This window comes from Melanaphis sacchari, unplaced genomic scaffold (genome assembly GCF_002803265.2).
Source record: "Melanaphis sacchari strain LSU unplaced genomic scaffold, SCAv2.0 Contig1_pilon_pilon, whole genome shotgun sequence".
Taxonomy (NCBI): domain Eukaryota; kingdom Metazoa; phylum Arthropoda; class Insecta; order Hemiptera; family Aphididae; genus Melanaphis; species Melanaphis sacchari.
In genome coordinates, this window is record NW_020270976.1 from 6,388,040 (window position 1) to 6,402,328 (window position 14,289).

Sequence of the window (14,289 nt, forward strand, 5' to 3'; positions counted from 1 at the left end):
AAATTTAATTCGAAAAATGTGCATAATCCCTATTATATTACATGCTATAATTATTGTAAAATGTAGCCCTCTAATCGAACGACGAGTTCCTGGTGGCAGAATAACCGTGCGACTTTTGTCGGGCCACTTTATAAACGGGTGGCTATAGGAGTTTGGTCTCTTTATCTCTAATCTTCATGTACAAAACACTATTATCTCAATCTTAGACTCTAAGATTATACATATTGCTATCTAAAATTCTAAACTTTTCGATTCTCAGATTAAGAAATACTTACTATGAACAGACCATCATAAATAAAAATAATATCGAATGATAATACGCCATACGGATATACGTTTTGCATATTGTACTGACCTACTGTATACTGTAATAAATTGATAGTTCTATACCCAGATTAGTAAGGACGTACAACGAAAGAACTTTTAGTATTATTAATTACTGTAGACATTTTATAAATTATTACAAATATTTAGATGTCATTGTCAATAGCTCCTTTAATTATTTACGCATTAATATAAACGACGTGTCAAATTTCATTAAAAATTAAACTGTGCACGAATCATTTTACAAAAATATAGGTTCCTATATTTTGAATTTTAAAAGTTATTCCACGAACTTCCCCATCCTAATTAATAAAAAAAATATATTTAATATCAAAATAACTTGGATTACATGATTCAAAAAGGTTTTCATATAGGTCATTTTTTCCTAATTTAAATATCTTACGCTGAAATTCGCTGTCACATGAAATTTGGAACACTGTAGTCTGTATGTTCAAAATTTCTTTTGTAATATTTTTCTTAAGGAGAGGGCAATATAATAATTATTATATAATACAACACTACACAACTAACAGCTAACCGATACAATAACATATCCATACACAATTAACAGTAAGGTCTTTTGTTAACACACACCATGTAAGAACGACAGTTCGTTGTGCACATTAGACATCAACACACTACTGGCTACCAATTACCAAACTCCGTAAGACTACGATACAGTCATCTACCATTATTAAACAATTAAATTACATATTTTTTACGCATAAATTGTTGTGTATATTTTGATAGACAATATAAAAATAATAACTGTCATTGAGTCTGTTTATTTAAATACATTTTGAATTCTGTATCTCCATCTAACTCCGGCTACGGTAATTATTATATCCGCAGAATTTACAATATAAATAATCTTCATATTCTTAAAATTAACGAAGGCGATAGCAATTTGAACAACACACCGAGCAATAATAATTTTATCGATAATGATAATATTTACGTTATTGAACGTTACATTAAATCCTGGTAGCATCATTACAAATACCTATAAATTATGATTCTATACATGAATTTAATTGCAGCCAAACATACAGAACATAACATTGATCAGCAACTCAGATTCTTTAATTCTAACTTCGATGGTCCATTGGAAGTAATGATGAAGCTTACTGATACAAATATTTAAATCAGTTACTTGTTAGAGGATAAAGTGGGCCGAGTTCCTAAGCACTAATTTTTGGTATAAATAATTTAAAAAATAAAGTAAAAATAACATTGAAAACGTCCAAAAACAATGTACTAAAATCAATAACATTCATTGTCCGTAATATTGTTGTATTTATAATAACAATTTGTGTTTATAGCTGGTATTATAGGCGTTCTAACTAGTTTAATGTTCTGATTAATAGAATTTTTGAAATATAATTTTAAATCAAACTATCTATTTGATATTTGAATAATATATATCGATATATATCTTAAAATCAACTGTAATTTGTGGTAAATCAGTATTTCTTTGTTATCCATCAAATAGTTGATGGATGATCGTCAAACATAAAATGTAAAACTTTACTTTTAAATGTAAAACGAAAGATTGTTTCATCACTCACTTGTCATTATTTACTCAACATTAAAGTTTTTTATTAGATAGATTAATGCCAAAGGTGTTTTCAATTTTTTAGTCTTCATATTTTGTAAAATTTGTTCAAGCTTAACTAAATAAACATTTAATAAGACTAGGACAAGTTACTCAATACATAATAATTAACATATAGGTTATAAATAAATAGTAAGTCTAAAATTATGTATTTAAACACAAGTTTAAAGTTGCTTTAAAGATGTTTCTGGATTTTAAATACTAGATACAGTTTATTAATTACAAAATAAATAAGAGATAAAAATTTCTAATAAAATGTTTAAATTTAATTAAACATTTAGATTATGGAATATTCAATATACATGAAATATAAACATTTACCTATAGAATTTGGTTTACAATAATACTAACAATTTCATAGCTATGTTATTTCAAATTGTTTCCATAATTATATGGTAAAATAATAGGAATTAAACAAATAATAAATAATAATAATACAAATACAACATTTACATAGTAATCTTGATTCTTGACTAAGTTATACGAACTAATAAAATGTGATATCATATTTGTTTATATATGTATATTCCGAATGAATATCAATTTCAACGAACCTGATATCATTAATTTTTTGCTGTTATGAACGTGTAATTTACATAGTGCTTATATATCTTCATTATTATAATTTTTTAACTTCAAAACAAGTTTAAAATAGTAGAATAAGATACTTCGTTGCTTCGATCATTATAAAAAATAATTTTTACTAAAAGTTTTATAAAATTATTATTGAAATATCTTGAATATATTACTTACAATTAATTACCAAAAAAGTATTTACAAATTACAGTAAATCCATAATTATCCGTCACTCTTTCATACGTCAACTTTTGTTATAACACCCACTGCTATAATTGATCGTAAATTATAAATAAAATATTGTATGCCTGTATTATGGGTAAACACGCACTTCTAGAAAAATAAAAAGATATCATGTAAACAAATTAAAATAACTATTTTTTTCAAATTATTTTTATTTATCATTATATATAATAGTACGTATATTTAGCATAATATTAAAATAAATATAGGTATAATTACTATAAGTATAAAAATACAATATTTATATTATCCGTCATTCTCTTGGTCTTATTAAAGACGGTTAATAAAGGTTTTACTGTACTTTCAAAAAAGTAGTAGTTAAATCTACATTACAAATGTAACACAGTCGACGATATTCATCCTTTATTGATTAATATTACAGTGAACTAAATGTTTTATTTTTTAAATTTTACTAATGACTTTCTAAACCTTCATGTTTTGGTAAAACCATGTGCTCTATTTGCATTGAAAAGAAATGAAATATCATTATTGTTGTCAATAATATATATATATTATAGAGTCATGGAATACTATTATAGTATTAATACGTATTTATTTATTATTTTATTTTGAGAACTTGGCTCTAATAATAATAATAATAATAATAAATATATCATATTTTACTGCGTTTATAAAAATAAATAAATTAAGCACTAGGGAATAAATGGATACAAAGTTTCTGTTGTTTATGTATATTTTAATATTGTCATCATAGTATAACAAAATGTTATACGACAGAAAAAAATATTTTTCAAGCTTATTTTTACTTTATGAATGTACCTACTATAATTCATTTAAACTACACACCCTAGCTATTGCTAATTAATATATATTATACTCAGCGATGTAGTTTCAGGAGTGTATTTTATTAAAGTTGATGAAAATATATAAAAACCGATATTTGAATAAATTCGTTGTACGTCTCGATTTTAAGATTAAAAATAAAATTCTAATAACTGTAATTTATATTTAGCTTATGAAAAAAAAATACGTTGTACACATTTACATATACATATAATTTTTTTTCGGTAAAATACCTCGAAAATGTTATTATAAGTTTTATAAAGATTATTTTTATAGTAAATTATAAATATTGAACATGTATAAACACTATTTTTTTGTTTTTGTTAATACATGAAATTAAAATGTTGATGGAATTAGAATATTAAAAATTAAAGAAGCAATTTTTCTTAATAGACTTTCGTTATTTTATAGTGGTTTAAAAACCGTCGTATGGACTTGAAACTTTTTCTTATTACGTAATATATTCATATACGATTATTTTCTATACTTACTTAAATACATTTAAAGATATTTAAATGGACGTTAAACTATTTTTAATACAAATCTATTCGCACAACTTTACTATGTTACTAATTTATATTAATTTATTTTAGCAGCTTGCCGAATTCAAAAAATACTTATTTTGATATAAATATTTTATAAACTATTCCTATGAACATATATATGCTGCTGTAACTCTATATTTACTCAGGATCGTATTTTGTACATAATATTAACTAGCTGAATTACCTGGCTTTGCCCGTGTTTAGTTTGTGCTTTCTCAAAATTTTACTTAATTTTATCAAGTGCTAAATAATAATAGTAGCTGAATTATAAATAAAACAAAAATATAATGATTCTAATTATTCTAATGATTCTATAATTATAATTATAATTTGTATAATTTAACTTAATTTATGAATATTTACAAATGATTCTATATTTAGTTGCTCATTTCTAATATGGCTGAAGTCGAAACCTCTTAGTAGGTATACTACAATTAGAGTTTTATGGCTAGGGGGTGCAGCACACGTTCCCTTATTATTTGGGGCCCCGTGCCCCTATTAATGATTATAAATATTAAAGTAGCACTGTGATATTGTATGATATTAATGTTTTCGTTAGACATTTACATGATCCATATTAGTAAACATTTGTTCATATTTTTCGTTAGTAAAGACATTATTATAATTATTTATAGATAGTTAATAATTATATCATTTATATTTAAATATTATACAAATTATAATATTATTATCGTTATTGTATGCCAAAAATATAATGTTATTACGATTTATCAGTTAGGAAAATCGTGTAATCGCTATATCCATAGATCCATGCTGCACACTACTACATACCTATAGTTTCTTTAAACAGTTACGGTTATGAGTGTGAGTAACGATGCCATGGCCCACAAATATACTCTAAAAATATGCACTTAAATTTTATTTTTTTACACACAATTTTCATTTGCATAAATATTTTATAAAATTATAAATATAGAAAAAGCAAAGTAATAAAAATAATTCGGATTTTTAATTTTTAATTACAATTTAAAAAAATAAAAAAAATAATAACAAAATTCTTTAAAATATACTTTGAATAAAAAAATGCACTTGTAGAATGTTTCTGTTGAGTTATTATTGAATATAAGTCGGAATTGCCAATAATAAGTAGGCGGTATATTAATACCATCAACAATAATCAAGTAGTTATTTTTCTAGAAAAGTATTTATAAAAAATCATGGTATTTCGATATCAGTTTCTATTTTATATTAAATTTGTATAATATTTTATTTTAGATAAAGCTAGCTGTAGTTATAATTTATAAATATATAATATATATACATACTAATTAATAGGTGAAAAAAATTGATTTTAATGTCAAATGGAAATTTGAAAAATACGGTAAAAGAATATTTACGTAGTAAGTTTTCTCAATATGAATGTATTTATTCTTTTTATTTACAAATTTTCATACTGACTCTTCATAAATTATAAAATATGCTTTAAAAAATTGTAAAATTATGAAATATGCTTTAAAATTTAAAAATCACTTAATATGCAAAAATATGTAATATAAACTTTTGATATGTTTTTCGTAGTATCTTGGAATGAATTTCTAGCTCACTTAGCAATAAATCTAATAGTTCAAAAAAAAAAAAAAAAAACATGCAAATGCATCAACTTCCGATATAAGCTTCCTAATCATAAGTGAATTTAGTGAACGCTTTTATTATAGCCTTCACTCTTCAGTTTTCAACTAATGTTCAATATTGTAATACGTCAATAATTTTATTTAACTAACATACAACAATTGTATATGTAATTTTATATATTTTATTATACGTTTAATACCTACGACTGTAGACTGGCCGGACACATCTCTTTTTTAAACATTTTTGGTAAGTATTGTTTTTACTAATATTGTAATCTGTAAACCCTAATTATTGTAATGCTAAGCCTCGTGGTAAATTATCATAACTATTATTATATGTATTTATTATTTACCTATAACTATTAATTATTAAAGTTCTATGTTATTTAAACAAATTAAATAAATCGATGAAATATTATTTAAATAAAACTGAAAATGCATGATAGAAAAAGTATTAGTTAGGTATAAATGTAAGTTTGATTAAAAATAAAATTATTCTTTAGAGCAAATTTTAAATTTAAATTTAATTTAAAATCCTTTAATCAAAATTTTATGATGTATAAACTTCTAAATAAATAAGTAATAAAAAACATATGTAACTATTTATAATATATTATTTTATTACTGTTTTATTTTAAATTGTGTACCATAAATTTAATTTACTTATGCAAGTAACTATTAGGCTAAATACACTTTAATAAGTAACTATAAACAATTTAAGTATAAAAATAATTAAATTTAACTATTTTAATACCTACTGTATTCTTTAAAGAAATTGTTTAATATATAATATAATATAAAATATAATAAATGTTATGTGTATAATAATCATTAATAAGTTAATAACAAGTATTTTTTAATTTAAGCTTTTGATATTTATATTATTTAGTTTATTAAAAAATTTAATACAAGCAACCAAAAATGAATACCTACTGTTTATTGTAGATTAAAAAAACACCGGCAAATTCAACGATCTACTGAAATTAAGACAGAGGTATCAATATCCATACCTGAAACACTTGATATTGAACTCGAACATTCAGATTTTTCTTTGGAAGTTGGTATCGTTAGAATGTATTTAATTCACCTTAGTATAATATAATATCGCCAACCAAAATTGAAGATGATTATGATTTATCTAACCTAACAGATTTATCTTTAGAGTACTTTAGTAGATCTCCAGATTACAATCCACTTGATTGTTCTTCTTCTTTATAATTTGAGCATTTATCAAACTCAGACTGTAGTGATGATTACTATATATTATCTTCTTCAGAACCAAGCCTTCTTGATAGATTAACACAATTCAAATTGTTATTAATAGTAGGTACCTATTGTATAGACTATAGACTTTCATATATACTTCTACAGTTCTACATACTTAGTTTCATTAAGATAATATACATATAGCCAATGCCCGGTAGCATCATTTCCAACACAACTATTATGCAAAATTTAAAAATCATCCACGTTTTCAACGTCTGAATATACAAGTGGTGTTTGATAAAACAATACATTTCATAGAATAAACGATGTTTGTAATTTTACGATGCCTAAAAAATGCATTGATAACATCATCGTTTAATACAAATTATCTATTGCTAAGACTGTCATATTACGTAGTAATTGACAATACTCATAATAATAGTAAACAGACTCGCACTGATGAACAAATACTGCAGTAATGAAATACAATCTCCCCCTTTTCCCCTCGGGGCAAGAAAATGAAAAATCAGGTGACGTAGTGATACTCAGGAAAGTATTTTGAAAACTTTGCGAAAAAAAATTGGAAAATGTTAAATATTGTCGTTACAAAACGGGAACATAAAAAAGTGAGGTACACTTAAAACCTACTATATAGTAGAAAGTTTTCTAATAAATAAAAAAAAATAAAATTATTGTTTTTTTTTTTTTTTTATTTTGAAAGAATTGCTAAAGTGATGTTTGTATAATATAATCTTACAATGACTTATTTGATTCTCATTATTAATTTTAACATTACATTAATATCTTTTAATAGATATATTGTTCTAAAAATTTATCAGGTACAGCTGTTATTGATTATATAAAACGCTAACTCCTAACTAAAATGTCTACTATTATTTTAAAAACCTTTATATTATAATTCAAAATTGAATTTTATACAGTAAGGGCTAATAATCTTAGAAGATATATCCTTATATACATAAAAGAATAGCCCTTTTTTATGTTACCGTTTTGTGACGACACTATTTAACATTTTTACAATTTTTTTCACAAGGTTGTACCAAATACTCTTACGAGCGATTTATTGTTTACAATTTAATTTTATTCGTCATGATAGTATTAATTGTTTACGTATAGTGTCGTAAATAAATACATGTCGAAGTTATAAACTACAAATTAATATGATATTTTTAATAATAGTTTTAATATTAGGAAAACACTGACTAGCTATTAATTATATAAATTGCGTTATCGAAAAATAATATTTTTCTTATCGATATGCGAACAACACTAATTGAACGTGTCTTCTTTAAAACACAACAATATGTGTGTTGTTTGAAGAATTTTTTATTTTAAAAAAGCACTAACTACATTCGGGCGAAGCCGAGTAATTCAGCTAGTTAATTTAGTTAATTATAAAATATCATTATTCTTCTATTTGATGGAGACTTCTCATATTTACCTTTTACTAACGCAACAATAAAAATGGTTGGCCATACGAATAAAACGTGATTGTAAACATAGTTTGATATATATTTTTATCTATATGGTTTCCATGTAAATTATGAATATTATTTTAATACTTTGTTGAATTGTAGTAATTAATACAGTTTAATAATAAATGTACTCAACGACACTTTAATAAAACATTATAATTAATTGTTTTTTAACATTTTATTTCAACCACTTAATAAACACAAAAACTTAACTTTAAAAACAATGGACTTTACACGATTATATAATGTTTTCAATTCAGAAAAAGAACAAACATTGGTCGGCGCGATAGTGGTAAACACGAATGACGTTGGCTTTTATGTATATAAAGCCAATTGTAGCGATTTGGTCAAGTCCCATCATACAACTATCCGGGACGTGAATACATTGCAAGAAGGATGGTCGGAACAGGACCCGATGGAGATCCTGAGTGCCGTAGAGGAATGTATCTCCAACACGACGTGCCCGGGTGGAATGGTGACGGGTTTGCAAGTGGTCACCATAGGTATAGCTAACCAACGGAGTTCCGTTGTGGCTTGGAACAAGAATACCGGCGAACCACTCTGTAATTTAATACAGTGGTCGGACAACAGGACATCCGCCATGGTGAATGAAGTTTTGGAGTCGAACAATAAGTACCGGTTTCAGCGAATATGTGGCCTGCCGTTAAGCACCTACTTTAGCGCGTTCAAAATCCAGTGGTTACTGCGCAACAACGAAAAGGTGATGTCGGCCTATGAGACCGGTGATTGTTACTTTGGTACAATCGATACTTGGCTGTTGTGGAATGTGACTGGTGGCAAGGAAGGTGATTTACTTTATTTAATTTACTTGGATTTTCTTAATTCGCGTATGCCCAGTGTCCCAGTGGTGTATTGGTACGCACTGAATATACCTAAAAAAATGTTCTCGCTTTGTTAGAAGTATCTTAATGCTTACAATTTTCAAGTATATATATATCAAAGTAACAACTTTTAACTTGTACACTTTTGAAATTTAATTTATTTTAATTCATAATAAAATTTATGATAAAAAATTTTATTTTTTATAGGTTTTAAATTTATTTACTTTATCCAACAAATATTTGCATAATCGTTAATTTTTTTAAATAAAACCAAAACTGCAATTTTAGTTATTAACAGTATGTAAACAGGTAGATTTGGTTTGAATATGAGTAGTATTCTGACAGCATAAAATTCAGGCGTTGACCGTTTGGGCAAATTGACCCAAAATATGGTCTGTTTAAGTGAATAAATATATACCGTTTGGGCGAGGGTTTATTCAACTAAAAAAATCATATAAGAAATAAATAATTAATACTAAGTACTATTTAAAAAAAAAAAATTTGGTATAGATATTAATAATATTATTATATAAGTAGGTAGTAATCTACAGTCAAAATATTATAAATACAATTAAATATAATATATTAATAAATAGTACATTTTAAACTTTAAAGTAATCTATTGGCCTGATATTTTAACCCTAAACATTTTATGTATTTTAATTAGTTAATATCCTCTTCTTTATATTTATTCCATGTTTCTTGTACAAATTTTCTCTTTTTTTTTTTATATAGTTTTTTTTCATTGAGCGTTAGAGATATTTTTTGAAATGGAATTGATTTTAATCATATTTTCAGTTTGGATTTTTAATAATACTGCAATAGCTTGATGTACACGAGGGTGTGTTTGTAAAACTGTTGATTAAATTGGGAATGAAATGACTCTGGTCCATTTGTGGTTCTGGGATGGTCAAATATTTATGATGATGCCCACAAATAAGGGGGTTTTTACCTCGCATAGGTAAAAATAATTTCACTTGCCTAAACGGTACAAATAATAATCGCCTAAACGGACTATTATTTTTTTGGTCAAAATTATTACCTTCGCCCAAATGACTACCGCTTTAAAATTCAGTGGAATATTCACTATGGATGCATACATTTTAAATTTCCATAATATTCATGCTAATATATACATATAAAATTAAAATACCTCACTGATCGCTGTATCTCGAAAACTACTCAATCTACGAACTTGAAATTTAGAATAGCGGTCCTCTAATATTTTTACCGAGCAATAAAAAAGGATTTTTAAAAATGTTTCGTTCAAGTGGACTAATTAATAATTTCAATTATTCCTTAATTATTACGTATTGTGCGGCACGGCGACCAGTCGCCCGGGTTTCTAGCTACTTGCAACCTATACCCATGACTATCGGTAGATATGAATTGATCCGAAAAATTTACCGATAAAAATAATATCACGCATCGCGCGTACACCAATATTCCTATTATATAATTTGAAGTTAATATGAAAAAAAACAAAACAAAAATACATACAGGCGAAGCCAGGTAATTCAGCTAGTATGGATATATAATACGTATGGTTAAGTGGACCACGTTTTTTTTAGAAATATTATGGAGAAGAACGTTTTTCATATTAGTTTTACATTCAATTAAATAGTTGATCAACTATAATAATTAATAATAAATAGTTTACGAATAAACACAATTGAATTAAACGGTTCAAAAAGTTACATTTAGCTGTACAATTAATTATCTAATTCTGATGAAGGTATATATTTTGTGTGAAGAATATTTTTAAAAATTATATTTAGTGTTAAATTACATAATATACAAAATAGCTGACCCGGAAAACGTTGTTCTGCCATAAAAATTATTTCTGTGATAAGCTTGGTCTTTGATTTTGCATGTTGAATTAAATTGTTGCCCACTTGGAGCATTATTTTTAACTATTTCTGTTTCTCCGGACAATGTCATTTGGAAATATGAATTTAATGTTCGAATTTACTTCAGGAATAGGTTAAAATCTTGATCCATACCGATAAGTAAATCGTTCAATGGTTCAGGCAATGTTTCAATTTCAAGTAGTTTACTTTTCCTGACGCGCAACACATACTGGTTCGCTAATTTTTGAATTTGAGCACATTAAAATGCTGACATTCCTTAATTTATAAAAGACCGACACGTTTTCGTTCGATTCGGACACAGTTACAAAATAATAATGATAGTCACAAAAACAACTGCTAAGCTACACATAGTAAACACCAATTAAGATAAATATTTACCTACAGATAGTATACAGGAAAATAGTCAGACTGAAGAGACTTTGTTTTATAATATGTATAGATAGATATAGATGTTAAATACCTGCGGAATTATATTTTAATATTGTCAGTCAAAATGTTTATATTATTATTTTTGAGGTCGTAACTCTTTTTTATCGTGACTATATATTATAATGCTGCATATGTAATAAACATGCAATAATACTATGTAATAAACTTTATATGAATGTGCCGTTTACTTACATCGACAATGATCCCATATTTGCAGATTTCCATTGTTGTGGAAAAGTCTACAAAACTACAAATATTATTTCTTTTACTAAAGTTTTATAAACCCTACGTTTTTCGTATTCGATTTAGCTGACACAATAATACTATTTAATATTTTAATTTTCAGGTGGAGTGTTTGCCACGGATTGTTCAAACGCGTCTCATACATTTTTGATGAACATAAATACATTAGAATGGGATAAACGAATATTAAAGTTCTTTGGTATTTCTGAAAAATGTCTTCCAAAAATAAAATCGAATTCTGAAGTGTATGGAAATATTTCTGGAGGATACCTCAATAATACGCCAATATCTTGCATCATTGGAAACTACCAAGCAGCTCTAATTGGTCAAAAATGTTTTCGACGTGGTCTTACGAAAGGTGTACTCAATAAAAGTGGTTCAATTTTCACAGTCACCGGGGAAAATAAAGTATTATCTAGAAATGGACTACTGACAACGATTGCGTATCAATTGGATTCGAGACCAATGTATGCGTTAGAAGGCCCAATTGCTTCAGCAGGACATGCCATAGAATGGGTAAAAAAATGCTTGGATGTTAGAGAAACTGAATGGTTAGCATCTATGAAAAAAGACAGATTACAAAATGAAGTATACTTGGTGCCTGCATTCAATGGTATTTTTTAACGATTTGCTACATTAATTGAATTTAAAATAGTTTAAATTAAATTTAGTTAAAATATTTAGAATTATTTAAAATTAAAAAAATTGTAGTTTAAAAATATTTATTTTATATTTAATTTTTCACATTATTTTTAACGTTCTTTGTTAATTTGAACAAAAACAATAAAATTTATAATTACGTACTTGGTGTAGACATTTTAATATTAAATGATTTAGGTTTGTATGCTCCGCATTGGAGGCATGAAGCTCGGAGTATCCTAATTGGAGTTGATGAATATACTGTGAATGATGATATATTAAGAGCAGCTATGGAATCTGTGTGTTTTCAAACTCAAGATATTGTTGAAGCTTTAAATGACGACCTAAAGATGTCTATAGACAAAATACAAGTTGATGGTGACTTAACAGATAATGAGTTTATCATGCAACACCTATCTGATATAACGAACTCTCAGATTGAAATATCCAAGTTAAAAAATATGACTGCATTGGGTGCAGCTATGGCAGCTGGTTATGCACCTGAAATTAATGTCTGGAACGTTTTTTGTATGCCAGAAGATAATAGTGCAATTTACCATCCGAAAATAACGGTTAAAGAACGGAAAAGTCGAATATTTGATTGGAAAAGAGCTTTGCGGAGAACTTATGATTGGATTGATTACAAACCCAAAAATAATCATTTTTGGGAGATAGCGTCTATTACATGTGGAATAATTTTCGTAGGAGCTTTTTTATGGACAAGAAAATAATTGTACTCGGTAGATAAGCCCTTCAATCCAAATACTCAAATTGCCGAATATGCCGACGGCAAAGTAATATACTCCTCCCATACCGATCCGCACTTAGTTTCAACCTTTCTCAAAAACCACCTGAATGACCTATCACACTGGTAATCTCACTGTCGCGTCAAAGTAAATGAAAGAAAATCCGTACACACTAAAGTAGTATAAAATAGCCGATTCTGATACAACATCCTTATCCTCCCCGAACCACTACCGCTTTTCTCACTTAATATTGCCTCCGCTGCCGCCACCGCCGTCGTTGCATACGTACGCGACATACATTTAACACCGTTATCAGTTATTTTTTTATAAATAATTATCAGTCATCATTGAATACTATTATCATTGTTATCATATATAATTATCACTTTCATCACATACTATTATCTCTGTTATCATATATTGTTATTTGGCGCCAACCAAAGCGTGCTTTTAACTAACAACGTATATTTTCACATTATTTATTCTGGTTTAGAATCGAACCGAGGGTATTTATCATTGTTCCCACTTCGTCTCTAGCCCATTAAACATTATAATCAAAACTTTTATACTTAAGGAAATTCTATTTTCTCGTATTATTCTAAAATATATGACAGCACAAAACACGAGTATAAAATCAAATTTACGTGTAATAGTAGGCATAATACTGGAATGTTATTAGTAGTACACTCAGTTAGATCCAAATATATATATATTTTTTTTTTTACACGGAAAAAAATAATTTACAAAAATATTCTGTTGAACGATATTTAGTAGTAGTAACGTATTGATATCTGAATCTACGAATTTTTTGGTTATAATTGCAGAGCTTTTTTTTTATGGTTACTTTATTAGATCTGTAAAAGTTATATGGTGGGTACAATTACATTTTTGTTAAATTAGTACTCAATGTGTAAACACAACAAAATTGTTTTGCTAAATTTGTATGTAATCTATGTGTAACTGAGACTATTATTGTTTGGTAATGTCTACAATATGATTAGTTGTAATTAAATTGAATTACGTAAAAAAAACTAATATTTGGTAAAAATAACGGAACGTTTTGTGGACTGTACAATGGTTTTTGTGGGTATTACCCATGCGTATAGTAAAGATAAGAA

General features: G+C 26.5%; 1 protein-coding gene across 1 annotated transcript; it reads left to right on the forward strand.

Annotated features, from left to right (window-relative positions):
- The first annotated feature begins 8,624 nt into the window (after nucleotides 1-8,624).
- LOC112593327 (glycerol kinase-like) lies at nucleotides 8,625-13,156 on the forward strand. The gene is made up of 3 exons (XM_025337710.1): nucleotides 8,625-9,207; nucleotides 11,890-12,399; nucleotides 12,624-13,156. The coding sequence occupies exons 1-3, from the start codon at nucleotides 8,625-8,627 to the stop codon at nucleotides 13,154-13,156; spliced, it is 1,626 nt and encodes a 541-aa protein (XP_025193495.1).
- Nucleotides 13,157-14,289: the final 1,133 nt, after the last annotated feature.